At 43.4% G+C, this 27,538-nt stretch overlaps 1 protein-coding gene across 2 annotated transcripts; it reads right to left on the bottom strand.

Moving 5' to 3' along the window:
* Positions 1 to 396: 396 nt before the first annotated feature.
* Positions 397 to 27,538, bottom strand: MS4A5 (membrane spanning 4-domains A5). Of its 2 annotated transcripts, XM_061381646.1 has the most exons (5): positions 27,252 to 27,536; positions 18,088 to 18,216; positions 15,236 to 15,292; positions 14,211 to 14,363; positions 397 to 545 (listed from the first exon to the last, which is right to left on the bottom strand). In XM_061381646.1, exons 1-5 carry the CDS (start codon positions 27,402 to 27,404, stop codon positions 423 to 425), a joined length of 615 nt encoding a protein of 204 aa, XP_061237630.1. In that variant the 5' UTR covers positions 27,405 to 27,536; the 3' UTR covers positions 397 to 422. The 2 variants fall into 2 exon arrangements, with proteins under 2 accessions (XP_061237630.1, XP_061237631.1); XM_061381647.1 differs by lacking the exon at positions 15,236 to 15,292 and having other exon boundaries at positions 27,252 to 27,538.

The following is a 27,538-nucleotide window of genomic DNA, read 5'->3' as shown; positions in this document are numbered from 1 at the left end:
TGGCCAGCCCATCTTCCCACACGAGTGGAGCAGGAGCCCCGAGGCTCAGTCTCTCGAAGTCAGCGGGAGGCACCGCGGGCCCAGCTCACCCTGGCTCTGGCTCATTTCTCAACCAGCCCCGCACTGTGCATCCTTCAGTTCAGTGAACGGACCGCTAACAGAGGAGGTGACACCAGGCGACTGTGTGATGTGGGGAGAGGAGGAGATGGTCTTGCAAAGAGGCAGGATGTGTTTTGTCAGCCAAAAGTTCCCAGACCCCCTCCCCTGCCCGCACTACCCTCCCCCACCGCCCACCAAGCAACTCTCTGAGTCACTGCCCTTTGCTTCCAGGAATTACCGGCCTTAAGAGTCTGTGTTCCTGCTGGCTTTTCCTCACAAGCATAATTCGCCTCTCAGTCACATTGTATATCAAGCCTTTATTCTCACAGTTCTGCTCCATCCCATTCCTCACAGTCACCACACTCAGTGGGTCCCCTCATAACGGAGAAAGACAGGGAAATGAGAAATTCAATGATGCTGAAGGCCATCAACATAATCAAAATTCCCTATAACAGAAGAAAAACATATGAAGGGTTACGGTATTGGCACAGTAATGCTCATGTAATAGAGATTTCCGACGCTGATGGGGCAGCAGTGGTAGGGCGGGAAATGAGACCTCCATGTCTCGAGTGTGTCTAACGCTTAGGAAGCGAGCTGCTGGAGGGCTGTGAGGAAGTGTGGGCGTTTTCACACAGCAGGCACAGCAGAGCCCCGTACAGAACAGCGTCATTGTTCTCCTGGAGGAAGTTATGCAAGAGGTAGATATGCATCTGCTTTCTAAATTATATGCTAAATTATGTGACTCCACTTCATAAACATGCAATACAGAGAGATATTTTAAAAGCGGCTTGTTGAAAGAGAAAGAAGGTTAAGAAACAAAAAAGGAGCAAAAATAGAAAAGGAAAGAAAAGGGGGGAAAAACCTACAGGCTAAGAAAAAGAGGAACATGCAGAAAAAGACACTTTTAATGTAACGCTAATAGTAACTTCTTGTGTTCTTTTTGTTACCACTGAGGACCTTTAAAATATTTTGTATTCTGGCCACTAAGAGTGCCTGTGGGGACACACGCCTGTGAGTAGCTGGGCACAACCTGTGTTTCGATGGTGAAGGTCTGTAAAGATTAGCGCGGTTGACACTCTGTGCTACAAGTGTCTGTGTCTGCATGCTTTGACTAGAGGTTGAAAAATTGTTCTCAGGTCACATATAGGAAGCCACTCCGGCATTCTCGCCTGGAAAATCCCATGGACAGTGGAGCCTGGCAGGTTACAATCCATGGGGTTGCCAAGAGTCTGACGTGACTAAGCACAGTATCTCTTGGCGTAGTTATGATTCTGTTATTCTTTAGTGACTGGAAATAGTTTATTTCTTCTTTCTCCTGTTCTTTTCTGCTTTTTGTTTGTTTTTTGTCTTTTTCCTTGTGTTTACCATTCTGAAAAATGCTGCAATAAACACCCTTGCCCACATGTCCTTATGTGCAGGGGACTCAGTGCTGTGGGGACTGCCTTCTGGGTTAAGGTGTGTGCATCTTTCATATAAGTGAATGTTTCCTTGCTTTCCAGAGTCTTAGGAACATTTCATATTTCTGCTGCTTAAGTACACAAAAGCATCCGTTTCACCATTTCCTTGCCAGTCATAACTTTTATAACTCTGATTTTTGCCAGTCGAGTGTATATAAATGCTGCTGCTGCTGCTAAGTCGCTTCAGTCGTGTCCGACCCCATAGACGGCCTCCTACCAGGCTCCTCCGTCCCTGGGATTCTCCCATTGCTAATTTGCTTGGCATTTCCCGCCAGTGGACGTGAGTGTCACTCTGAGTGTCGTTGGCTGCTACATTCGCGTGTTTGGTCCTTACTCATAAACTTTTGTCTATTTTTTCCCTTGTGTTCTTGACTTTCTGGTCACTTTTATTTTCTCTCTGTGTATAAAAACCTTAAAACTTCGCTGTTACCTGCTTTAAAAACATTCTTCCATTTCTTTTACCGTTGCAGAGTTTTAACATAAATGTGTTTTCTTTGCCCTTCTGCGATTTCTAGATCAGAACCATACACTTCATCATGCAGTAAGTTCTCTAGTGTCCTTTGCTAGTCAATTCCCCTACCCCCTCCAGAGGAAACCACTCTTCTGAGTTCTAGCACAGCTGGGTAAATTCACCTGCTAATTTTGTATCTGAGTGTTCAGCAGATGGATTGCATCTCAGCCGTGTTGCTGCGGGCATCAGTGTCCCGTTCTGCGAATAGTCACTGTTGGTTGGGCCTCTCTGTTGCCGATAGACATTTGAATTGTTTCAAGTTTTTAATTGCTATGAATAGATTTCCCAAGAACATTGTTGGGTATATTGCTGATATATAAATAGGTCTATGCTTAATTTTGTTAAAAACTGCCAAGTGGTTTTCCAAGGTGGTTGAATTCGAGTTTCTTCATATTCTGGCCAGCACTCAATTTTGCCAGTTCTTTTAATTCAAGCCATTCTGGTGTATGTGCAGTGGTATCTTACTTGTGATTCTAATTTGCATTTTTTTGGTAATTAACAGTGTTGAACAGATACACGCTCCCTTGTTATTGGTACGCCTTCCTTTGTGAGCTGCTTGTGCAGGCCTTACTTGTATGTTTTGGTCTTTTTATTGCTGATTTTCAGGAATGCTTATGTATTCTGGATGTGGGTCCTCTATCAGTTACATGTATTGAGGAGATTATCTCCCATTCTGTGCCTGGCATTTTCACTTACTTTTTAAAAAAATTGAGATATGTGGCATATAACACTGTATAACTTGAAGGTGTACAGCATGTTGATGTAACACATTATATATTACGGTGGAATTACCACCATAATGTTCATCAGTCAACACTTGTATCACGTCATGTAATCATCCTTTCTTCTTTATGATGAGAACATTTACAACCTAATATCCTAGTGACACTGCAGTACGTGATCCAGTGGTGTTAACAGTAACACTATGCCACGCGTTAGGTCTTCAAAACGTATTCATCTTGTAAATGGAAGTTTAAACCCTTTGACTAACGTCTCCTCAAACCACCCACTGCCCAGCCCCTGGTAACCACCATTCTATTCTGTTCCTATAAATTTGGATTTTTTAGATTCCATGTATAAGTGATATCATACAACATTTATCTTTCAATATCTGACTTATGTCCCTTAGCATAATTTCTTCAAGGTCTATCCATTTTGTTGAGAATGGTAAGGTTTCTTTTCTATAACTGAATACTGTTCCTGTGTATGTATGTGTGTATGTGTATCTCATATTTTCTTTATCATTCATCCATCAGTGGACAGTTGTTCCCATGTCTTGGCAATTGTAAATCTTACTGCAGTGAACATGGGGGGTACACATATTTCGAGTTAGCGTTGCAGTTTGCTTTGGATTAAATACCAGAGTGGATTTGCTAGATCATATTATAGTTCCATTTTTAAATTTTTTAGCAGCCTCCATACTGTTTTCCATAGTGATGGCACTAATTTACTTTTCTACTGAGAGTTTACAAGGGTTCCCTTTTCTTTACATTCTAGCCAACATTTGTTATTTCTTGCCTTTTGGATAATAACCATCTCACAGGTGTAAGATGATATTTCATTGTGGTTTTGATTTGCATTTTCCTAATGATTCATGATGTTGAGCATCTTTTCTTGTATCTATTGGCCTTTTGTATCCTTCATAAAAATTTCTATTCAGACCCTCTGCCCATTTTTTAATTTGCTTTATTTTGCTGTTGATTTGTATGGTTTTTAAACTTTATTTTGGATATTAGACTCATATCAGATATATTATTTGCAAATATTTTCTCCTGTTCTATAGGTTGACTTTTTATCTTCTTGATGGTTTCTTTTGCCATACAGAAGTTTCTAGGTTGATATTAGTAGTTCCACTTGTTTATTTTTGTTTTTTTTCACCTTCGCTTTTGGTGTCAAATTCAAAAAATCATTGCCAAGACCAATGTCAAGGAGCTTACTTCCTGTGTCTTCCTCTAGGAGTTTCAGGTCTCACATTCATGTCTTTAATCCATTTGAGTTTATTTTTGTGTATGGTGTAAAAGATAGTGGCCCAGTTTTATTCTTTTGCATGTGACTACCTGGTTTTTCCCAACACCATTTATTGGAGAGACTGTCCTTTCCTCATTTTATATTCTTGGCTCCTTTGTCATAAACTGACGGACCATGTGTGTGTGGGTTTATTTCTGGGCTCTCTATTGATCTGGGGTTTATTTCCAGGCTCTCTATTCTGTCCCACTGATGCATCTTTCTGTTTTTAGGCCAATACTGTACTTTTTTGATGACTGTAGCTTTGTAATATGCTTTGAAATCAGGAAGTGCGATATCTTCTGCTTTTTATTTCTCAAGATTACTTTAGCTATTTGTGGTGTATCGTGGTTCCATACAAATTTTAGTGTTTTTTTTTTTTTCCTTCTATATTTGTGAAAAATGCCATGGAGTTTTGGTAGGGATTGATTGGCTGTTGATTGCTTTGGGTAGTATGGACATTTTAACAATATTAATTCCTTTAATCCATGAGCAGAGGTTATCTTTCCATTTCTTTGTGTCTTCTTTATTTTCTTTATTCAATATCATATTTTTCAGTATGCCAATCTTTCACTTCCTTGGTTAAATTTATTCCTGTATATTTTATCTTTTTTGATATAATTTCAAATGGGATTGTTTCATTAATTTTTCTTTCTGATAGTTTGTTATTAGTGTTTAGAATGCACTTAACTTTTGTTTATTGATAAATAATCCACCAAAAATTATTAAAACTAATAAACAAAAATTCCGTGAAGTTGCAAGATACAAAATCGATAAACAGGCACAAGCTTGCTCTGCAATCTCTGTGGAACGGCGCAGGGTATAGGACAGCTGAGCCAGGCCTAGAAAGGAATAAGTAGAAGGAGCCCCTCTCTGCAATATTAAGGGCCCCTGTGTAGCTGCAGGGCCCCCTGGTGGCTCAGAAGGGAAAGAACCCACCTGCGATGCAGGGGACCTGGTTTGATCCCTGGTGGGGAAGATCCTTTGGAGAAGAGAGTGGCTGCCCACTGCAGTATTCTTGCCTGGAGAATTCCACGGACAGAGAAGCCTGGCAGGCTACAGTCCGTGGGGTGATAGAGACAGACAGTCGAACTGAGTGACTAACACTTTCACTTTCAAGCATTAAAACAGACCAAAGTCTCAAGTTCTTCAAACCTTTACCCTCGTCTCTGGTAAAGCTAAAGTGTTAGTTGCTCAGTCGTGTCTGACTGCGACCCGATGAACTGTAGCCCACCAGACTCCTCTGTCCATGGAATTCTCCAGGCACGAATACTGGAGTGGGTTGCCATTCCCTTTTCCAGGGGATCTTCCCCACCCAGGGACTGAACCCCGGTCTCCTGCACTGCAGGCAGATTCTTTACTGTCTGAGCCACCAGGGAAGCCTGTAAAACTAAAGCCTGCAGCAGACGCAGCAGCAAAAGTGCCACTGCTCCCCATTTCTGCACATGTGTTAAAGCTGCCTGGTATTCTAAGTGCTTTATTTTAGTCCTAGTGTGTATTATTAGTGTTATTACTGCATTTGTCCATGTGTTTATTCTGTCCTTTGACCTTTTTTTTTCTGGTACCTCATTTGCTATCATTTTCCTTCTATTTGGAATTCATCCTTCATTATTCCTTTAGTGGGGGTGTACAGGAGGCAAAATCAATTTTTGTATCTCTAAAAATTCTTTATTTCACCTTCATGTAAGATATTCTAATGGATAATGATAGATTATAGGTTGGCAGTTATTTTATTCAGCATATTGAAGATGTTGTTCTGTTTTCTTCTTTTATTGATGCTTTTGGAAAGTTAGCTGTCCATTCAGTTGCTTCTACTTTTTCCTTTTTTGTAATTATCAGAATCCTTATTTTTATTTTTTAGTTTTAGTTATGATTGCTGAGAATTGAGAAGTGAAAAGAAAATAACTCAGCAAATAGTTAAAGTGTGCCACAGTCTGATGAGAAGGACTACCGCCTAAATTCAAGCTTTTATCATAAGGCTTTTCAGAGCCTCATTATTTTATTCAAGATAAACCCACGGAGAACTGTTTTAATGGTAACTTTATGTTAATTCGTATTTTCCGAAAATAAGATTGTCATCTGTCCCTGCAACTCTTCTGCTTTGCAAGTCTAACTGTTTCCTGTCCTGTCCCTTAAACCACCCCACGACTGACTCCAGCTGATGAAACCCTGGGGCTGCTGTTGCTGCTGAGTCGCTTCAGTCGTGTCTGACTCTGCGCGACTCCATAGACCGCAGCCCACCAGGCTCCGCCGTCCCCGGGATTCTCCAGGCAAGAACACTGGCGAGGGTTGCCATTTCCTTTTCCAGTGCGTGAGAGTGAAAAGTGAAAGGGAAGTTAAGTTGCTCTTGGCGCCCTTTTCTATTCTCGCCTGTTGGGCCTGAGAAGCTGTGCTCTCCTCTGCTTAACAAATGTAACAAATTAAGCTTTTAACTGTCGTAGATTTGGCTAGTAATCTTGGAAGGTGCCCGGCCAGACCCCTCACCATTACGGTCCTGTGACTCATCTGGTGGCTTGTCCCTGGATCCCGTGAGCTTCCCTGCCCAGGGTTTGACTGTCCTTGATGGTGAGGTGACTGTAGCCCTTTTCATCGAGCAGGGTTTATTTATTTGTCCAGGACGCTGGTCTCCCAGAGTCCTTTTGCATTATCTCTCCAGATTTGTTCTTGTGTTCTTTTTTCTCGGTGAAGGCCTGCCCAAGCTTTGCCACTAGCCATCCTGTCTGCCCATCTGCCTCCTATCTGTGTTTCTCTACGTGTGTAAGAATAGGTCACAGGGCAGGAGTCATTTCAGGTTTTGTCATCCTTACCCAGCCACAGAGACTAATGTGTAAAAGGTCTCTTTGAGCAATATCCCTTCTAGAAACAACTATCTTGGATTCCTCCTTAAAATATTAGATTTTTTTTTTTTAGTTTTATTTATGTGTAAGAAATTTGCTATGGGATAGATTCCTTTTGACAAATTCCACCTGTCAGAGGCAGCTGATTCCTTTTGTCAGCAGGGAGGGATGGATTTTCCAAGGCTGTCACTATTCCTCAAACTTCTTACTTCCCAGTTAATCATTGTGAGTCCTTAGAAATTAATTCTGTGTTATATTTCAATCAGTATTTCAATGGATTTGACTCCCATCCTGAGAACATGGATGATATAATAAATTTGTCAGTTTTCCCCTCTGATACAGACTACTTTCCTTTCACAGCTATTTATCATTCTTTGCCAACTTAGGCAGGAGCTTGGGTATTTCAGAAACTTCATCAGAGAAAGAATACACTTGAGCCTTGTTCAGTAAGACCTTGCTAACCACCACCACTACCCCACACACCTTTCCTGACCTTAAGCTCTACTCTTCTAGCATTTCTCCAGAAGTAAATGGTCCAAAAGACAGGACAACTCGCAGACAGGGGGTGCAAGTGCCTCAGAATTACCAAGTAAACTGCTTCCACTCAAGATGATTGAAACAAAGCTCCCCCCACCCCCGCCTGGCTCAGAGTGACAGACACTGCTGATGGCGATGTGCTCTTCGTCTTGGCCCTTTCCTCCCCTCGCTGCTAGTTCAGAGTTCTCGATTATTGGTAGATGGTCCTACACACATAGGACCGCCAGGGTCATCTTTGGAAATTGTTACTGGCGTATTCTTCATTCACTAATGCCAACAGAGAGACACACTCCTAAAAAGATACAAACTACTGACATTAACCCAAGAAGAGAGAGAACATTTGAGTATATCTATAACAAGTAATTATATAACTTCTACAGAGAAAAGCCCAAGGCCAGGAGACTTTGTTGGTGAATTCTTCCAAGTGTTTACTGACAATACCATTGCTTCACAAATTCCCCCAAAAATATAAGAGCAGAGAATACTTCCCAGCTCATTCTGTAAGGCCAGTTTTAACCAGACACAGAATCAAAGGCATCACACAAAAAGGACAACTATAGATCAAGATCTTTTATAAATACAGATGCAGAAATCTTTTAACAAGATACTAGGAAGCTGAATCCAACAACACTTAAAAAGGATTCTGCACGATGACCACGTGGGATTTATCTCAAGAACCTAAGGTTTATTTAGGGTAAAAAAATCAATGCAATATACCATATCAATAGAATAAAGGACAAAACCACATGATCGTCTCAATAGGTAAGCTGAGAAAAAGCATGTAACTAATTTATCACCATTACAAAAACATTCAACACAGTAGGAAGAGGAGAGAAAGTCCTCAACCAGAAACAAGTTCTCAGACAACGTTCTACTTCAGGGTGAAAGACTAGATGTTTTCTCCCAAAGTAGAGGAGAAAAATAAGGACGTCTGTCTGCTCCTGCAGCTTCAGTCCAACATTGTGCTGGATGTTCCAGCCAGGGCAGTTGAACAGAAAAAGAAAGGAAAGCATCCATATTGGAAGAGAAGGAAAGCTATCTGAATTTGCATACGATGACACCACCCTTATGGCAGAAAGTGAAGAAGAACTAAAGAGCCTCTTGATGAAAGTGAAAGAGGAAAGTGGAAAAGTTGGCTTAAAGCTCAACGTTCAGAAAACTAAGATCATGGCATCCGGTCCCATCACTTCATGGGAAATAGATGGGGAAACAGTGGAAATAGTGTCAGACTTTATTTTTCTGGGCTCCACAATCACTGCAGATGGTGATTGCAGCCATGAAATTAAAAGACGCTTACTCCTTGGAAGGAAAGTTATTACCAACCTAGACAGCATATTAAGAAAGAGAGACATTACTTTGCCAACAAAGGTCTGTCTAGTCAAGGCTATGGTTTTTCCACTGGTCATGTGTGGATGTGACAGTTGAACTATAAAGAAAGCTGAGCACTGAAGAATTGATGCTTTTAAACTGTAGTATTGGAGAAGACTCTTGAGAGTCCCTTGGACTGCAAGGAGATCCAACCAGTCCATCCTAAAGGAAATCAGTCCTGGGTGTTCATTGGAAGGACTGATGTTGAAGCTGAAACTCCAATACTTTGGCCACCTAATGTGAAGAGCTGACTCATTGGAAAAGATTCATTGGAAAAGATTGAAGGTAGGAGGAGAAAGGGACAACAGAGGATGAGATGGGTGGATGGCATCACCGGCTCAATGGACATGGGTTTGGGTGAACTCCGGGAGTTGGTGATGGACAGGGAGGCCTGGTGTGTTGAGGTTCATGGGTTTGCAAAGAGTTGGACACGACTGAGCGACTGCGCTGAACTGATGTTCTTGTATATAAAATAGCCTAAGGAATCCTCTAATAAGTATTACAAATAATAAGTTAGAGTGAGAGTATATCGTCTATTAATATAAAGATCAACTGTATTTCCACACAGTAGCAATGAATATTGCAAAAATAGAATTTAGAAAGCAATTCCATTTGTGCATGTATGTGTGCTAAATCACTTCAGTTGTGTCCAACTCTTTGTGACCCCATGGGCTATAACCTTACAGGCTCCTCTGCCCATGGAATTCTCCAGGCAAGAATATGAGAGTGGGTTGCCATGCCCTCCTCCAGGGCACCTTCCTGACCCAGAGGTTGAACTCATGTCTCTTAAGTCTCCTGCGTTGGCAGGTGGGTTGTGCCACCTGGGAAACCTTAACTTTGTAATAGCATAAAAAAAGAATAAGGAATAAATTTAACAAAAGAAGTACAGGCTTGTATACTGAAAGTCATTGACAAAGAAATTAAAGAACTAATCAAATGAAGAGGTTCATGGATCAAACAACTGTGTATATTATGGCGTCAATAATGGTCTACAGATTCAATGTAATACCTATAAAGATTCCAATTGGCTTTTCTTTCCCCCAAATTGACTGGATGAGCCTAAATTCATGTGGAAGAGGGCCCATAGCAGTTAGAGGCCCATAGCAGCTAGAACAATTCAGAAAAAGAAAAACAAGCTTGAGAACTTGCACTTCCCCTTTTCAGACTTATTACAAAACTGCCATAATCAAGACGCAGTGGTTTTCTTTTGGTGAGAATGTAAATTGTTGCATCCACTACGGAAAACAGTATGAAGGTTCCTTAAGATACTGAAACCAGCGTTACCATGTGATCCAGGGGTCCCAGTCCCGGGATATTAACAGACAAAACTGAAGTTCAAAAAGATGCTGCTCCCCAGCGTTCACCGCAGCACTGTTTCCAACGGGCAGGCCACGGAGGCAACTGAAACGGCCACAAACAGGTGCATGCATAAAGACGTTTTATATACATATAAGCACGTGCGTGCTCAGTTGTGCCTGACTCTTCGGGATCCCATGGACTGCAACCCTCCAGGCTCCTCTATTCATGGGATTTTTCAGGCAGGAATACTGGAGTGGGTTGCTATTTCCTCCTCCAGAGGTCAAACCCACATCTCCTGCATTGGCAGGCACCTGCCAATGCAGGGGATGTAGGAGATGTGGGTCTGACTCCTGGGTTAGGAAGATCCCTGGAGAAGGAAATAATGACCCACTCCAGTATTCTTGCCTGGGAAGTCACATGGACAGAGGAGCCTGACAGGCTACAGCCCATGGGGTCACAAAAGAGTTGTACATTACTTGGTGATTAAACAACAAATAATTATATATATAAATATGTGTGTGTGTGTGTGTGTGTGTGTGTATTGGAGAAGGCAATGGCACCCCACTCCAGTACTCTTGCCTGGAAAATCCCATGGATGGAGGAGCCTGGTGGGCTGCAGTCCATGGGGTCGCTAAGAGTCGGATACAACTGAGCAACTTCACTTTCACTTTTCACTTTCATGCATTGGGAGAAGGAAATGGCAACCCACTCCAGTGTTCTTGCCTGGAGAATCCCAGGGACGGGGAGCCTGGTGGGCTGTGGTCTATGGGGTCGCACAGAGTCGGACACGACTGAAGTGTGTGTGTATACATATATACATATTCAAAATCCTAAAAGATGATGCTCTTTAAGTGCTGCATTTAATATGCCAGCAAATTTGGAAAACTCAGCAGTTGTCAAAAGACTGGAAAAGGTCAGTTTTCATTCCAATCCCAAAGAATGTTCAAACTCCCACACAATTGCTCTCATTACACATACTAGCAAGGTAGAGTTCAAAATCCTTCATGCTCGGCTTCAACAGTATGTGAACCGAGAACTTCCATATGTACATCAGAAAAGAAAGAACCAGAGGTCAGAGTGCCAGCATCTGTTGAATCATAGAAAAAGCAAGGGAATTACAGCAAAACATCTACTTCTGCTTCTCTGACGAGTGAGGGGAGAAAGCAAATTAGCCAAGAAGACTGTCTCACCCCATGTTTTGTAAATAATAGTTATGTAACAGCTGAGATCACTGACAGTCTTGCCCACACGAGCCATGAGGGACTCGCTTGGCCGCGAGCTGCTTTGTGCTGTAGGGATGCACGGGCTCCACCTGCAAGGCGGCAGCATCATGGCTGCGCCACGGCTGCGTCCGTCGGTCAGCCACGAGAGGAGAGCTACAGAGTATGTCGTTATGGCTGCTGTGTCAGCGGGAGAGGATAAATGTGTCTGCAATTCCTAAGGCCCCTGGAGTCTTCCTCCAGCCTCTTGGCTCACGCTTTGCCTACCCTGGGTTCAGCAAACAGTGCAGACAGCGTGAACAGCAGGGCTATTGGTGTCACGAACAGGATCAGCAGTACAACTGTACTAAAGCCTTTGACTGTGTGGATCACAGCAAACTGGAAAATTCTTAAAGATATGGGACTATCAGACCACCTTACCTGCCTCCTGAGAAACCTGTATGCAGGTCAAGAAACAGTAGTTAGAACTGGACATAGAACAATGGACTGGTTCAAAATGAGGAGAGGAGTTCATCCAGGCTGTATATTGTCACCCTGCTTATTTAACGTACTTGCATGAGAAATGCTGGGCTGGGTGAATCCCAAGCTGGAATCAAGATTGCTGGGAGAAATATCAACAACCTCAGACATGCAGATGATATCACTTAATGTCAGAAAGCAAAGAGGGACTAACGAGCCTCTTGATGAAGGTGAAAAACGAAAGTGAAAAAGGCGGCTTAAAACTCAACATTCATAAAATGAAGATCATGACATCTGGCCCCAGCACTTCATGGCAAATAAATGAGGGGAAAATGGAAACAGTGACAGATTTTATTTTTCTTGGGCTCCAGAATCACTCTGGGCAGTGACTGTAGCCATGAAGTTAGATGTTTGCTTCTTGGAAGAAGAGCTATGACCAACCTAGACAGCATATTAAAAAGCAGAGACATCACTTTGCAGACAAGGTCCATATAGTCAAAACTCTGGTTTTCCTAGTAGTCATGTACGAATGTGAGAGTTGGACCATAAAGAAAGCTGAGCACCGAAGAATTGATGCTTTTGAACTGTGGTGTTGGAGAAGACTCTTGAGAGTCCCTTGGACAGCAGGGCGATCAAACCAGTCCATCCTAAAGAAAATCAACCCTGAATATTCATTGGAAGGACTGATGCTGAAGCTGAAGTTCCAATACTTTGGCCACCTGATGTGAAGAGCCGACTGCTTGGAAAAGCAACATGCCTTGAGTACAGTAGACGGTGCTCTATGAACACTGTGGTGTAGGTACCTTTCTGAGCCATAGCTCCTCCCAGGTGCAAGCCTAGAGTGGGAGTGCTGCTTCATATGGAAGCTCTACTTTCAGTTTTTCAGGAGCCTCCACACTGTTTTCCATAGTTGTCGGTGTTTAGTCACCAAGTCGTGTCTCTTGTAGCCCCTCAGGCTCCTCCGTCCATGGGACTCTCCAGGCAAGAACACTGGAGTGGGTTGCCATTTCCTTCTCCAGGGGATCTTCCTGACCCAGGGATGGAACCTGCGCCTCTGTGCCTCCTGCCCTGGAGGCGGGCTCTTTACCTTTGAGCCGCCAGGTTCCCCGTAGTGGCCACACCAGTTTGCATTCCCAGCAACAGTGCAGGGGTCACCCAGTTTGTTTTAACCAAAGGTTCACGTCCTGGTCGGGGTGCAGGGTGGGAGGAGGTTGTCAGGGGATCTGGTATAGGGCCACAGTTTCTCAAGGAGATTTCTTTCTTTCTTTATTCTGTTCAGTAAGTTCTCTCTGCTGTTATGGGGCAGAGGAGTTTGTATGTCTTTTTGCCCTTACCTGAAGGGTACAGTAATCTATCAAGGACCCAGATCTTTATTCTCAATGTGGAGATCTTTTCTAAGTCTTCATACTTGGAGTGGACTCTGGGCTGTGGCCTCTTTCTCCTGCCCTACGTTTAGGCTGGGAATCAGATTCCAGCTAGACAACATTGGCCTTGTTGTGTTGCACAGAAGCGCAGATATGCTTCTGACCAAGTGCTTTTATTTCCTTTGGGTATATTCCTAGAGGTGGAAAAGGCCTTGAGGAGAAGCAGCTGTGTTGGTCTTTGGCATCTCATTGATAGATTTTTAGATTAGGCTTTTGTGTAAAAATTGATCTAGGAGCTTCAGTTGACTCTTCAGCTCTTCTGTGTTTTTGAAGTGGTTTTTTTAATGTAGCATTTTTCTTTGTTTTCAGAGAAGGTTTGATTCAAATAGCTCCGTTAACAATTACCAGAACCAGCCTCTATTTCCTTCTCTTCTGCCTTGCTTTCTGTAGTCGTCGTACGTACAGACACTCAGTGTTTCTTAGAATGTGCCATATGAAGTTTTTTTCTTTTATTAGGATCTCCCTTTTCTAGCTTTCTCAGCAATTTGGGAGTCTCACTATTTTTTTCTCCATGTAGATTCATATTTTTTTCCATTTCCTCACACTAACTTCAGTGGTATTTTGGAAAGAGAAGAAATAAATGCCTGTTTTCTATCTACCATGTTTTATCAGAAGTCCAGTCTAAGTATTAAAACCAGTACCATAAAAATATTCCATATGTGACTATATGTACATCTAGGAGTGAACTATTACCATATTGCTATATGCACACTTTTCTTTTAATATATCACTTTATCTTGTGGATTATATTTACTGGTATGCTTCTTTTATCTCTTTATTTGTGAATTTCTAAAAGTGGGGGTTATGATGCCTTCATTCTCTATTTTACAGTGCCTGACATAACAGTCTATCAGATACTGTGATTTCAGTAAGATGTTTGTGAATAAAAGACAATACCCATGTTTGCAGTGTTTTTTAGCTGATGCCAATCGGGTGCTAATAAACCCTCCTGAGTAGACCCATTTCTCCTCGCCCTAAAAGTGCAGCACACTTACAATGAATAGGGTGGTAACCGCATGGCACTCACTAACTTCTCCAGAATAGCCGCACAAGAAGTCTCGATCTATAAGGAAACCAATGATGAGGAGGATGATTCCAGCTGCCGCTGCCACGGCGCTCAGCGAGTTCATTATTCGGCTCAGCGTCACCTGAAAGAGAGTGAGGCCGGGATGCGGTGACAGCCCAGTGCAGCGCAGGGACAGAGCCATGGACACGGCAGAACAGGCTGTTCTCACAGCCTTGAGATGCCCCAGAGCGGCTCAGGCGCCTTCACATGACCTCTGTGGGCTTCAGGTCCTCGTCCACAGAAAGGAGGGGATCCAGAGAACTGGGCATGACCCTTCCATGCCCCCAAAGCCGTACCTAAGTTGCCCCCCTTTTAATCGCCGGAAGCAGCACACAGCAGACAAAAGAGGAGTTAACAGTTAGGGGGCAGCCGCATCACCTTGCCTTTGATGCTCTAGTAAAAGTCGTGGCCTGTCGACATTTTCATTTTATGATTGTTTAATGAAACCTTGTATTTCTTTGCAATTTTTATTTTCTTCTAGAACTACAAGCCCCCAGGTGATGTCCTTTGCTGAAAATAATTGATTGGCCTATGAATTAGTATCGCATGCCTTTGCTTCTTTGGGAAAAGTGAAAATACTCTATAACTTACTTGTAAATTAGAAGTTCGCATTCATTAACACGGTTATTTATTTTGAGATTCTGCTTACAAGGTTGAATTACAGAAAATGGATGAGGAAGTTACCAGAACATTGAAGCCCGTCCTCCCCATATGACTGAGTAATGCGGGCAAGTCATTTATTAAGCCTCAGCGTCTAAGAATTCAACTAGGTGCCCTGAAAATGGCACTGGTGTTCTGTGATTCTGTGAAAAAGGGGGTAAACGCCATTGACCGGTGTCAGGACTTGGCAGTTTGTGGAGTTATAGTGGCTTAATGATTTTCCAAATTCGTTTTCAAGGCTGGAATGATTTGTTTAACATTAAAATTCTTTAGAAAAGGGGATGTATAACTCACCAGAGTTTCTGTGGTTTTTCTTTCCAGTGCAACTAGAAAGGCTCCAGAATTAACAAACTGTTAAAAAGAATACGTATCTTAGTGACGGACACGTTGAACCGACTTAAAGAATTCTCGTGGTTAACAGACCGCTGTCCCTTTCCTTTGCATCCCTCCTTCCTAGTTCACACAGTCCCCAAGGCAGTGAGAGGCGCTGATGCCTTAATGATTGTCCTAAGTGTATAGTGGGGGAAATCCGGGACTAGAAATTTGCTTTGGTCCTGCCTATTTGAACATGAGAAGTTTTCAGCCTTACTGGGCTCTTTTGTTTTCTCATCTGTCTTCCTTTCGTAGCTGTTGTGGACTCAGCTCTGACGCCACGAGAGCCTGGTGTCCCATCGGTTTACAGCCAGTGAGACTGGACTCCACCATTCTTACAAGAAGCCTCCTTCAGAACCGTTTGCAGTCCAGTGTGTTCTCTTGGATGAGAACATAGATGGAGGTGCAGCTAATACCCTGGAAATTCTGGAAAAATCCTGGCAGTTTCCATGGAGGTGAGCCATGCTGTGTATTGTTATCCTCTGGTGGAAACTTCCAGTCTGATTACAGTGTATCTGTTTTAAATTTCTAGTCATGTGGACTGGAGTCTTCAGCTCCATCCTGCCACTCTCGCTGTCTGGGCTGGACTGGGTTCTCAGAAGAGAAGATGCCCTCCCATACCTTAAGCCTTTGCCTGTGACTCTCCCTTGGTATGCGGCAAGGCAGCACTGCCTCTAACGCCCGACCGCCCCCACTCCTTTCCTTCCCGCCAGGTGAACCACTCATCCTTTGACTGTCAGTCAAGCTGCAGATGTCTCTGGAGAACCTGCCCTCTGTTCTGCAGAGTCAGCTTGTGTGTGGAGAAGGCAATGGCACCCCACTCCAGTACTCCTGCCTGGAAAATCCCATGGACGAAGGAGCCTGGTGGGCTGCAGTCCATGGGGTCGCTAAGAGTCGGACACGACTGAGCGACTTCACTTTCACTTTTCACTTTCATGCATTGGAGAAGGAAATGGCAACCCACTCCAGTGTTCTTGCCTGGAGAGTCCCCGGGACGGGGGAGCCTGGTGGGCTGCCGTCTGTGGGGTCGCACAGAATCGGACGTGACTGAAGCGACTCAGCAGCAGCACAGCAGCACCTTGTGTGTCCTTTATCATCACCCATCACACCAGACGATAATTCTCCGACACTTGACTCAGCTGCCTGCCAAGGCAGGAGACGCAGGAGACCCAGGTTCAATTCCTGGGCAGGGACGATTCCCTGGAGAAGGAAATGGCAGCCCCACTCCAGTGTTCTAACCTGGCAAGCTAGAGTCCATGGCGTCACAAAGAGCTGGACACGTCTGAGCGACTGACACTAACTACTCAGCTGAGACCTTGAGACCGGGGACTGCCGTTTCTCAGAATCCCCAGACACTGCCAGTTTTCTGGTACTAGAATAGGTGCTAAAACAATGCTTATTGAATGTGATTAAATGTTTCTGTGCAGCTCAAAGGCACATCTGAGAAATCCTAGCTGCTTCTCCACTTCTCTAAAGAGGAAATTGATCTTTCCTCTCTGCTTACATAAGCACTTTTTGTGGCTCTGTGATATCTATCGACCAGTTTGAAATGACCTGTTTGCATGTTTTCTCTCTTGCTGGATGTGAGAGCCCTCTGAGGGAAGGGCTCACGCATTATTCTTTTTCTTTGCCCCTCTCCCCCACTCAGATGTATTGAGATATAATGGAAGTATAGCACTGCATCAGTTTAGGGTATCCAACTTAATGATTTGACTTACGTGTATCATGAGATTACCCCATACATTTAGTTACCATCCACTCATAGTCTCGTATAAGTATCAAATAAAGGAAAAGAGAAAGGAAAAAGTTTCCTTGTGATGAGAACTCCTAGGATCCACCCTCTTAAAGTTTTTCCCATGTATCACATGGCGGTGTTAACTGTGGTCATAATGTTGTGCACTGCATTTCCGGCAGTTACGTGTCTCACACTGGAAGTGTGTGCCTTTAGAGCAGATTCACTCAGCTCCCTGCTCACCTCTGCCCATCCCCCTGGCCTCTTTCCTGGAGTCCACATGTAAGCAAGACCATCTGGTACTTGTGTTTCTCTGTCTGATGTTTCAGTTGGCATAATGCCCTCGAAGTCCATTCGTGTTGTCACAGGTGGCAGAATATCCTCATTTTCTTACGAACAAGACTGAGTGGTGTTTCGCTGTGTGTGGCGTGCCACCGCCTCTTCGTTCGTCCGTCGCGGGACGCCTAGGTTGCACCATGCCTTGCCTATTGTAATCATTGCTGTGAACACAGAAGTGCAGAGAGGCTTCTGACCAAGTGCTGTTACTCCCTTCGGGTATATTCCTAGAGGTGGACTTTCAGGGTCGTAAATCTATTTTTAATAACTTTTTGTGAACCCTCTATGCTGTTTTCCTTAGTGAAACTGAAGTTGCTCAGTCGTGCCCAACTTTTTGTGACCCTATGGACTGTAGCCCTCCAGGCTCCTCCGTCCATGGGATTTTCCAGGCAAGAATACTGAAATGGGTTGCCATTTCCTACACCAGGGTCTTCCATATCTGACTTGTAATAGTAATTCATTTTGAATGGATGAGTGGACGAATGGTGTCAAGACCCAAGCAAATACTCCCAAAGGAACCTCAAGACCCAATGATGGAATACAAGTAACTGATGAGTTGATGGGGAAATCATTTCAACAGAGTTAAATTTGATTTTGATTTTTCAAACCATATCATGCAACTCAGCATAGTTCATTTCATTACTAAGAACTCCTTAAAATCCCTGTTGACATGACTTCAAATTGAATCTGACTGACTTATACTCACCAAAGCGGAGCTCCAGAATGGATATCCTGAAATAAATATAAAGGGAAACCTTGGGAATGGATCTTCCAAGGTGAAAAGGAGAGCGGTTCCAAAAGAGAAGTTCATCACCCCAAACAGGATCTGCACAGCCTGCAAGCAGAGGAGAACGTCCTGGTGAGAAGAGACCAGAGTGGCGGGCTTCCTGGGAGAATTTAGGAGATCTCCTTCTGCTTAAAAGGAAATTACCCCCATTTTTAAATGAAGGAAGTATGGTAGGCGCTTCTTTATGATGACGGTAGAAGCTTCTACAGATATTTTCTTGATCCCTCTGTCCAGTGATTGATGAGTGGTAAAATGATCGAATTCCCTGCTCCTGAAAATGTAGTCCATGGATTGGGAACATTAGGATCACCTGGGAATTAGAAATGCAGACTCTCAGGTCATATCCTGTACTTACTAAAAAGACTCTCCAGGTGAGGCTGAGAAGTCTGTCTTAAACTCTCCAAGCATCAGGGAAATGCAAATAAAGACCACAAATAGATATCACTTCACACCTATTAGGATGGCGGTCATAAAAGAGACAAGGGAGCAAACGCTAGAGCGGATGTTGAGAAGAGAGAGCCCTTGTGCACTCCTGGTGCGGCTGTGTCACTGCGCAGACAGTGTGGGGATTCCTCAAACAGTGAGAAATAGTACTGGTATGTGATCCGGCAACTCCACTCCTGGGTATATGTGCAGAGTCACTATCTCGAAGAGCTGTCTATACTCTCGAGGTAATTGCAGCATTATTCACAGTAGGCAAGACAGAGAAACACCCTAAAGGTTCACTGGCAGATGCGTGGATAAAGACACACACACACAGGAATATTATTCAATCACAAAAAGAAATCCTGCTCTACAACAACATTGATGGATCTTGTGGGCATTGTGCTAAGTGAAGTAAGTCAAAAGAAAAGGCAAATACCACGTTATGGCCTTTATATGCTGAATCTAAAACCTTCAGACTCGGGGTTTCCCTGGTGGCTCAGTGGTAAAGAATTCGCCTGCCAACGAAGGAGACATGGGTCCGATCCCAGGTCCAGGAAGATCCCACATGCCGAGGACGAAGGGAGCCCGTGCACCACAACTATTGATCTGTGCTGTAGAGCCGGGAAACCACAGCTACTGAGCCACAGCTGCTGAACCCTGCTCACCACGACCACAGAGCGGCCCCGCTCACCGCAGCTGGAGAAAAGCCCGCACAGCAGTGAAGACCCAGCATAGCCAAAAATAAATGAAATTATTTTAAAAAAACATCAAACTCACAGGGACGGAGAGTAGTATGGTGATTGCTAGGGACTGGGGGGCAGGGAAATGGGGAGATGCTTGTCAAAGGGAACAGATGTTTGGTTTTATGTTCTGGGGATCCAGAGTCCAGCGTAGTGACCGCAGTTAGCAAGACAGCATTGTGGACCTAAAAGCTGCTGTGAGAGCCAAGCTTTAATGTTCTTGCCACCACTCCCACAATAAAAACAGTAATTGTATGAGGCGAAGGAGTGATAACTAACCTTACTGTATAAACATTTTGCAATACGTATGTGTATCAAATCATCACATTGTACACCTTAAATTTACACAATGTTATATGTCAATTATGTCTCAGTAAAGCTGGGGGAGAAACCTCAAAGGCTTTGTCATATAAGTGATAGAGTCTGAAAAACACCTAATTCTAAATCACCATAGCACAGGGAGCTTAGCTGCTTGGTGATGACCTAGGTGAGTGGAAAAGGAGGAAGACTCAAGAGGGAGGGGATAAACGGGTGCATATGGCTGGTTCACGACCGCAGGAATTAACACACCCTTGTAAAGCAGTTATGTGTGTGTGTCAGTCGCCGAGTCATGTCCCACTATTTGTGACGTCTGCCTACAATGCAGGAGACCTGGGTTCAATCCCTCGATAGGGACGGTCCCCTGGAGAAGGGAATGGCAACCCACTCCAGTACTCTTGCCTGGAAAATCCCATGGACTCAGAAGCCTGGCAGGCTACAGTCCACGGGGTCGAAAAGAGTCAGACACGACTGAGCGACTGCACTTCCACTTTCATTTGTGACCCATGGACTGCAGCCTGCCAGGTTCCTCTGTCCATGGGATTTTCCAGGCAAGAACACGAGTAAAATGCCGTTTCTGCTCCAGGAGGTCAACCCCACCCCCCATGTCTCCTGCATTGGCATGTGGATTCTTTACCACTGAGTCACCTGGGAAGCTAACTATACTCCAATAAAAAAATAATAAATCACCATACCAGCCTGGCCTCAAGTAGTGGACAGTCAGAAAACCCATCTGCTGATGACCAGTCCTCTGAGCCTGTGGAGGTACCGTCATCTCCCAGGGCCCAGAGCACCCCCATCTTTTCTACATTTTTCTATTTTTTTTCTCTCTGTGCCACATTTGTGATGCCCTACAACACCAAGTACTGTTTTGGTTGGTGAGAATGATGCAGTGATTAGAAGGTGTAATATATGAGTCTGCGTCTTCTGTCTTCATGTATTCCCAGTCCACCTTCTCAGACACTAAGCTCCCCTACTTCCATCAGTTCAGTGAAGTTCAGTCACTCAGTCATGTCCGACTCTTTGCGACCCCATGAATCGCAGCACACCAGGCCTCCCTGTCCATCACCAACTCCCAGAGTTCACTCAGACTCACGTCCATCAAGTCAGTGATGCTGTCCAACCATCTCATCCTCTGTCATCCCCTTCTCCTCCTGCCCCCAATCCCTCCCAGCATCAGAGTCTTTTGCAGTGAGTCAACTCTTCGCATGAGGTGGCCAAAGTACTGGAGTTTCAGCTTTAGCATCATTCCTTCCAAAGAAATCCCAGGGCTGATCTCCTTCAGAATGGACTGGTTGGATCTCCTTGCAGTCCAAGGGACTCTCAAGAGTCTTCTCCAACACCACAGTTCAAAAGCATCAATTCTTCAGCGCTCAGCCTTCTTCACAGTCCAACTCTTACATCCATACGTGACCACAGGAAAAACCATAGCCTTGACTAGATGGACCTTTGTTGGCAAAGTAATGTCTCTGCTTTTGAACATGCTATCTAGGTTGGTCATAACTTTCCTTCCAAGGAGTAAGCGTCTTTTAATTTCATGGCTGCAATCACCATCTGCAGTGATTTTGGAGCCCAGAAAAATAAAGTCTGACACTGTTTCCACTGTTTGCCCATCTATTTCCCATGAAGTGATGGGACCAGATGCCATGATCTTCGTTTTCTGAATGTTCAGCTTTAAGCCAACTTTTTCACTGTCCTCTTTCACTTTCATCAAGAGGCTTTTTAGTTCCTCTTCACTTTCTGCCATAAGGGTGGTGTCATCTGCATATCTGAGGTTATTGATATTTCTCCTGGCAATCTTGATTCCAGCTTGTGCTTCTTCCAGCCCAGCATTTCTCATGATGTACTCTGCATATAAGTCAAATAAGCAGGGTGACAATATACAGCCTTGATGTACTCCTTTTCCTATTTGGAACCAGTCTGTTTTTCCATGTCCAGTTCTAACTGTTGCTTCCTGACCTGCATACAGATTTCTCAAGAGGCAGATCAGGTGGTCTGGTATTCCCATCTCTTTCAGAATTTCCCACAGTTGATTGTGATCCACACAGTCAAAGGCTTTGGCATAGTCAATAAAGCAGAAATAGATGTTTTTCTGGAACTCTCTTGCTTTTTCCATGATCCAGCAGATGTTGGCAATTTGATCTCTGGTTCCTCTGCCTTTTTTAAAACCAGCTTGAACATCTGGAATTTCACGGTTCACATATTGCTGAAGCCTGGCTTGGAAAATTTTGAGCATTACTTTACTAGCATGTGCTGCTGTTGCTAAGTCGTTTCAGTCGTGTCCGACTCTGTGCGATGCCATAGACGGCAGCCCACCAGGCTCCCCCGTCCCTGGGATTCTCCAGGCAAGAACACTGGAGTGGGTTGCCATTTCCTTGTCCAATGCATGAAAGTGAAAAAATAAAGTGAAGTCGTTCAGTCGTGTCCAACTCCTAGCGACCCCATGGACTGCAGTCCACCAGGCCCCTCCGTCCATGGGATTTTCCAGGCAAGAGTCCTGGAGTGGGTTGCCATTGCCTTCTCCATACTAGCATGTGAAATGAGTGCAATTGTGCAGTAGTTTGAGCATTCTTTGGCATTGCCTTTCTTTGGGACTGGAATGAAAACTGACCTTTTCCAGTCCTGTGGCCACTGCTGAGTTTTCCAAATTTGCTGGCATATTGAGTGCAGCACTTTCACAACATCATCTTTCAGAATTTGAAATAGCTCAACTGGAATTCCATCACCTCCACTAGCTTTGTTCTTAGTGATGTTTTCTAAGGCCCACTTGACTTCACATTCCAGGATGTCTGGTTCTAGGTCAGTGATCACACCATCGTGATTATCTGGGTTGTGAAGATCTTTTTTACAGTTCTTCTGTGTATTCTTGCCACCTCTTCTTAATATCTTCTGCTTCTGTTAGGTCCATACCATTTCTGTCCTTTATCGAGCCCATCTTTGCATGAAATGTTCCCTTTGGTATCTCTAATTTTCTTGAAGAGATCTCTAGTCTTTCCCATTCTGTTGTTTTCCTCTGTTTCTTTGCACTGATCGCTGAGGAAGGCTGTCTTATCTCTCCTTGCTACTGTTTGGAACTCTGCATTCAGATGCTTATATCTTTCCTTTTCTCCTTTGCTTTTCGCTTCTCTTCTTTTCACAGCTATTTGTAAGGCCTCCTCAGACAGCCATTTTGCTTCTGTGCATTTCTTTTCCACGGGGATGGTCCTGATCCCTGTCTCCTGTACAATGTCACTACTTCCATAGCAAGTACTGTTTATAAAGGTCCATTGTAAACGGTGCCGTCTTCCTCACCTCCACACTCACGAGTTGAGCTCTCGTCAAACACCACCGCTTGAGTCTCCCACTGCCACCTTGCGTTCCATATGCCAGAACCAAGTTCCCTTTTCTCCCTTTGAGCCTTGTCTTCTTTCTGCCCTCTCTTTCTTTGTTTTTAGCATCATCTTTTTCTGAGGCTTAAAGTCATCTTCTGCTCTTCGAATGTCCCTTGACCGTCTGCAATCAGAAAGTAACCAAGCTTTCCTCTTCCCTCTGTTTTCAAAATCATAAATATTTGGCCTTGCTCTTTTCTGTTTTTTTGTCGTCACCAGTGTCGGGGCACCTGTTTCACGCACCCCAAGCCCCTCCCATGTGTCAGTGCGTGAGTGCGAATATTCTCAGCTTTTCTCCATCTGTGGTTGGGAAGTTGATCCCCTTCTCTCTTCCTTCCTTGCCGGGAGGTCTTCCAGCAGGCACACATCGTCTTCTGCTTCTCAAGGCCTAAATGTTCTCGGGCAGTCACTGCTCCTGCAGTGGGAAAGCTTGATATCTGGGGATTAAGTTCAGCTCAGTGGCTGCTACTGTTCATCTAAACGATTTAAATTGTTTTCTCACTGGCCTTTCTGTACGAGCATCCATTTTCCCTGTTTGACAGTGTAAAAGAGAAGCCCAATCCCATTACTTTTCTCAGTATTGTTTGAAACACAGCGGTCATCAAATTCATTCAGAGAAGTGTTGAAAATGGTCTCCGGCCCCCATCCCCTCAAAATTGTAATTAGGTAGTTCTAGAACAAGGTCTGGAGATTTGGTGTGTATTTTATAAAGCTCCTTAGATAATTTTATTGATTTTACAGACTGGAAAATATTAATACTTATCTATGTTATAAAATCTGAGTAAGGATGGTTTACAGGGTTCCTGGAAATTAGGTCTCCAAATTGCTTTCCTGGTTACTTCTCCTCACCACTTAGTATCTATTTTTTTGTACTTTTTAACACCATGGTAAAATGTACATATAAAATTTACCATATTTACCATCTTATTTAAAATAGTAAGCTTTATTTTTAAAAGTAGTTTTAGAGTCACAGAAACATTGAGTGGAAAATGGAGAGAGTTTCCATATATCGCCCTATCCCCTTCCTTTGCCTCCTACCCGAACATGAACATCTCCCACCGGATGGTGCTTTTGTTAACACTGATGAGCCAACTTCGACACACGACTGTCAGCCAGAGATCATAGTTTACACTTTCAGTCTCTGTGTTGTGTTCCAGGGCTTTGGGGAAATGTACAACGTCACGTACCCATCCTTTACTATTGTACACAATAGTTTTTCCTGCCCTAAAAGTCCCCCACCTCCACCGCTCATCCTGCCCTCCCCTCCTCGCCTCCTGGCAGCCGCTGATGGCTTCGTCTCTGAAATTTTGCTTTTCCGGGATGTCGTATAGTTGGCATCATGTGATGGTTGGTGGCCTCTGCAAGCCGGCTTCCTTCGCTCAGCAGTGTGTGCTTTAGGGCCTCCTTGTCCCTTCGTGGACTGATGGCTCGTTGCTTTTTACTGCTGAATAATATTCCATTGTGTGGCTGTACCACACTTTACTTATCCATCCTGGTTGTTTCTTATTTTGTCCTTTTTCAATCCTCTCACATCTTTCAAGCCTAGCTTTTTTCTCCCAGCTCTCCTTTGCCATTCATGATAGCTGTGCCACTGTGAACTTTTGTCCATTATGCTTTCTTCATCTAGAATATTCTACCTCCCTCCTCTCTGCTTTCTAAAATTGCATCACTTCTTCAGTGTTCAGATTTGCCATGATGTTGTCTCATCCCCTCTGGGTTCTTCTACCCCACCACCAACACCATTTATGAGTTTTAGTAAATGCTACATTGAAATGCAGTTATTAACATTTTCATTCTATTAGTTTTAAATTATTTATTTTCTCTCCTCAGTGAGAGAAACTAGATTGTGTTTGTTTTTATAGGCCCCATAATGTTAAACATAGTTTCCTGCATGTAGTTTAATAATGTGTATTTCAAAAATAATTTTCACTCTTCAGCAGAAGTTTGGATGTCATTATATTTGAATAGGTGCTAATGCAGTTTAGACTGATGGCCCCATTCCTCATGTCAGTGGACCATATTTATGTACTAATCTCTTTATTTTTCCTGAAAAAAAATATTGATTTATTTCTATTCTTAGAGGTCTGGGTATTGAAAGGATATTTTCTAAGATTTGGGCGATATTATAGCTTCAAACGGCTTCCCTAGTGGTTCAGACAGTAAAGAATCTGCCTGCAGTGCAGGAGACCTGGGTTAAATCCCTAGATAGGGAAGATCTCCTGAAGAAGGGAATGGCCACTCCAGTACTCCTTCCCAGAGAATTCCATGGACAGAGGAGGCTGGTGGGCCATAGTCTATGGAGTCGCAAAGAGTCGGACACAACTGAGCTCCTAACACTTTCACTTTCATAGCCTCAAACATATCTGAATCCCCACATTGTCTGAAAAGAAGATTGCTAAATAATTGATAATTAATGTTGATGAAGTGGATAGATGGATGGATAGATGAAGACTTACAGTATTAGGGAGATTTTCTGCAAAAGTTTCCACATACATGAATACCATGTCATTGTTGTCAGACTGAATTTTGACTTTTCATTGGGAAAATATGAAACTGTAGAACTGAACAACCTGGGATATAGAATTTAGTGTGTTGACTTCTATTCAATTTCCTCCTTCCTTTCTTTTTTCTGAACTTGACTGGAAAAAAATCGTACAGGTAGTCAGTTTGGGGATTTTTACTATGTGACTTTTAAGAGTCCAGGGATTTTGGCTTATTCGTTTAATGTTTTCCTTTCCATAGCATCTTACACAGGATTGATATAGAAGTGGTAACATCTCCTGAATTTACGAGCATAAACTTTGGAGCTGGCTCCTACCTTGAAACATGGTGTCACCAACCATAAAGAAAACAAAAAGACAGCCCAGAGAACGGGAGAAAATATTTGCAAATGATGCAGCTAACAAAGGCTTAATTTTCAAAACATACAAATAGCCCACACAATTCAACAAAAAAACAAACAGCCCAATCAAAAAATGTATAGACTATAAATAGGTATTTCTCCAAAGAAGACATACAGATGGTCAACAGGCACATGAAAAGATGCTCAACATTACTAATTATTAAGAAGTGAAAAGCTACAAGGAGGTGCCACCTCACACTGGTCACAATGAGCATCACTAAAAATATATACAAAAATAAATGCTGGAGAGGCTGTGGATACAAGGAAACCTTCCTACACTGTTGATGGGAGTGGAAAACTGGAGGTTCCTTAAAAAGCTAAAAATGGTATTGTCATATGATCCAGAAATCTAATTCGTGAGCATATATCCATACAAAACTATAATTCAAAAAGATACATGCACTGCAATGTTCATGAAAAGTGAAAGGTGCTCAGTCATGTCTGACTCTTTTCAACTCCATGGACTATACACTCCGTGGGATTCTCCAGGCCAGAAGACTGGAGTGGGTAGCCATTCCCTTCTCCAGGGGATCTTCCCAACCCAGGGATTGAACCCAGGTCTCCCACATTGCAGGCGGATTCTTTACCAGCTGAGCCATAAGGGAAGCCCAAGAACACTGGAATGAGTAGCCTATCCCTTTTCTAGTGGAGCTTCCCAACTCAGGAATCGGACTGGGATCTCCTGCATTGCAGGCAGATTCTTTACCAGCTGAGATACGAGGGAAGCCCTTGCAATGTTCATAGCAGACTGTTTTCAGTAGGCAAGACAGAAGCAACCTAAATGTTTTATCAACAGATAAATAGAGAAGATATAGGTCTTCCCTTGTAACTCAGTAGCACAACTTTGTAAATAAACTACACTTCAATAAAATAAATTTAATAAACATCATTCTACCTTATATATATATATATATATATATTTTTTTTTTCCCCCTTCTCTTCTTACCCACTGTCTTAGTTCAGGCTTCTTTAACAAAGTACCATGGACTGAGTGGCTTACAAACAGCAGAAATGTATTTCTCATAGTTCTGAAGACCCAAAGTCTGAGGTCAGATTCCCGGCATGGTTGGGTTCTGAAGGAGGTCCTCTGCCAGGTTGCAGAGTGCTGTTGTTGAAAGAAAGCTAGCTAGCTTTCTGGCCTCTCCTTACAAGGGCTCTAATCCCCCATTCATGCAGGCTCCACCATCGGAAACATATGACCTCCCGAAAACCCCATCTCCAAATACCATCACATTAAGCTTAGGATTTCAGATACAAATTGGGGGCTAACAAACATTAAGCCTCTAACATACCCTCTGTAGGATTTACATGGGGGAAAATCTTACTCACCCCTAAGATTTTCATTCTTGTAGCAAGTAATTTTGGAAAGGGCATGCTAGAGTCATAGGTTGTGCCTGTAATATCCCCTGACTGAAATTCAGGCATAGTGATGTCTGGAGGAAATACTAGAAACACAGGACTGTGTGCAGCTCTTGAATCCATGATGGTGTAGTTGAGATTTTGAAGTGAAACAAAGAAAATGGTTCAGTTGATGCTTCAGCCTAGATCATGTTCTTCTGTACCAAGGCTGTCTGGAGCACTGCCATTGTGCTTTGTCTTGGAATTATAGAACCGCT

Source organism: Bos javanicus, chromosome 15 (genome assembly GCF_032452875.1).
Source record: "Bos javanicus breed banteng chromosome 15, ARS-OSU_banteng_1.0, whole genome shotgun sequence".
Taxonomy (NCBI): Eukaryota; Metazoa; Chordata; class Mammalia; order Artiodactyla; family Bovidae; genus Bos; species Bos javanicus.
The sequence above is the reverse complement of the archived record's forward strand: the minus strand, read 5'-3'. Positions and strand labels throughout refer to the sequence as shown.

Excerpts from the sequence above, each read along its gene's own strand:
- MS4A5 (XM_061381646.1), bottom strand. The coding sequence starts at position 27,404 with ATGGATTCAAGAGCTGCACACAGTCCTGTGTTTCTAGTATTTCCTCCA. Across the intron at positions 18,217-27,251 it reads CAAGAATGAAAATCTTAGGG|GCTGTGCAGATCCTGTTTGG; the intron begins GTGAGTAAGATT and ends CTCTGCTTGCAG. Across the intron at positions 14,364-15,235 it reads GAAAAACCACAGAAACTCTG|GTGACGCTGAGCCGAATAAT; the intron begins GTGAGTTATACA and ends ACTCTCTTTCAG.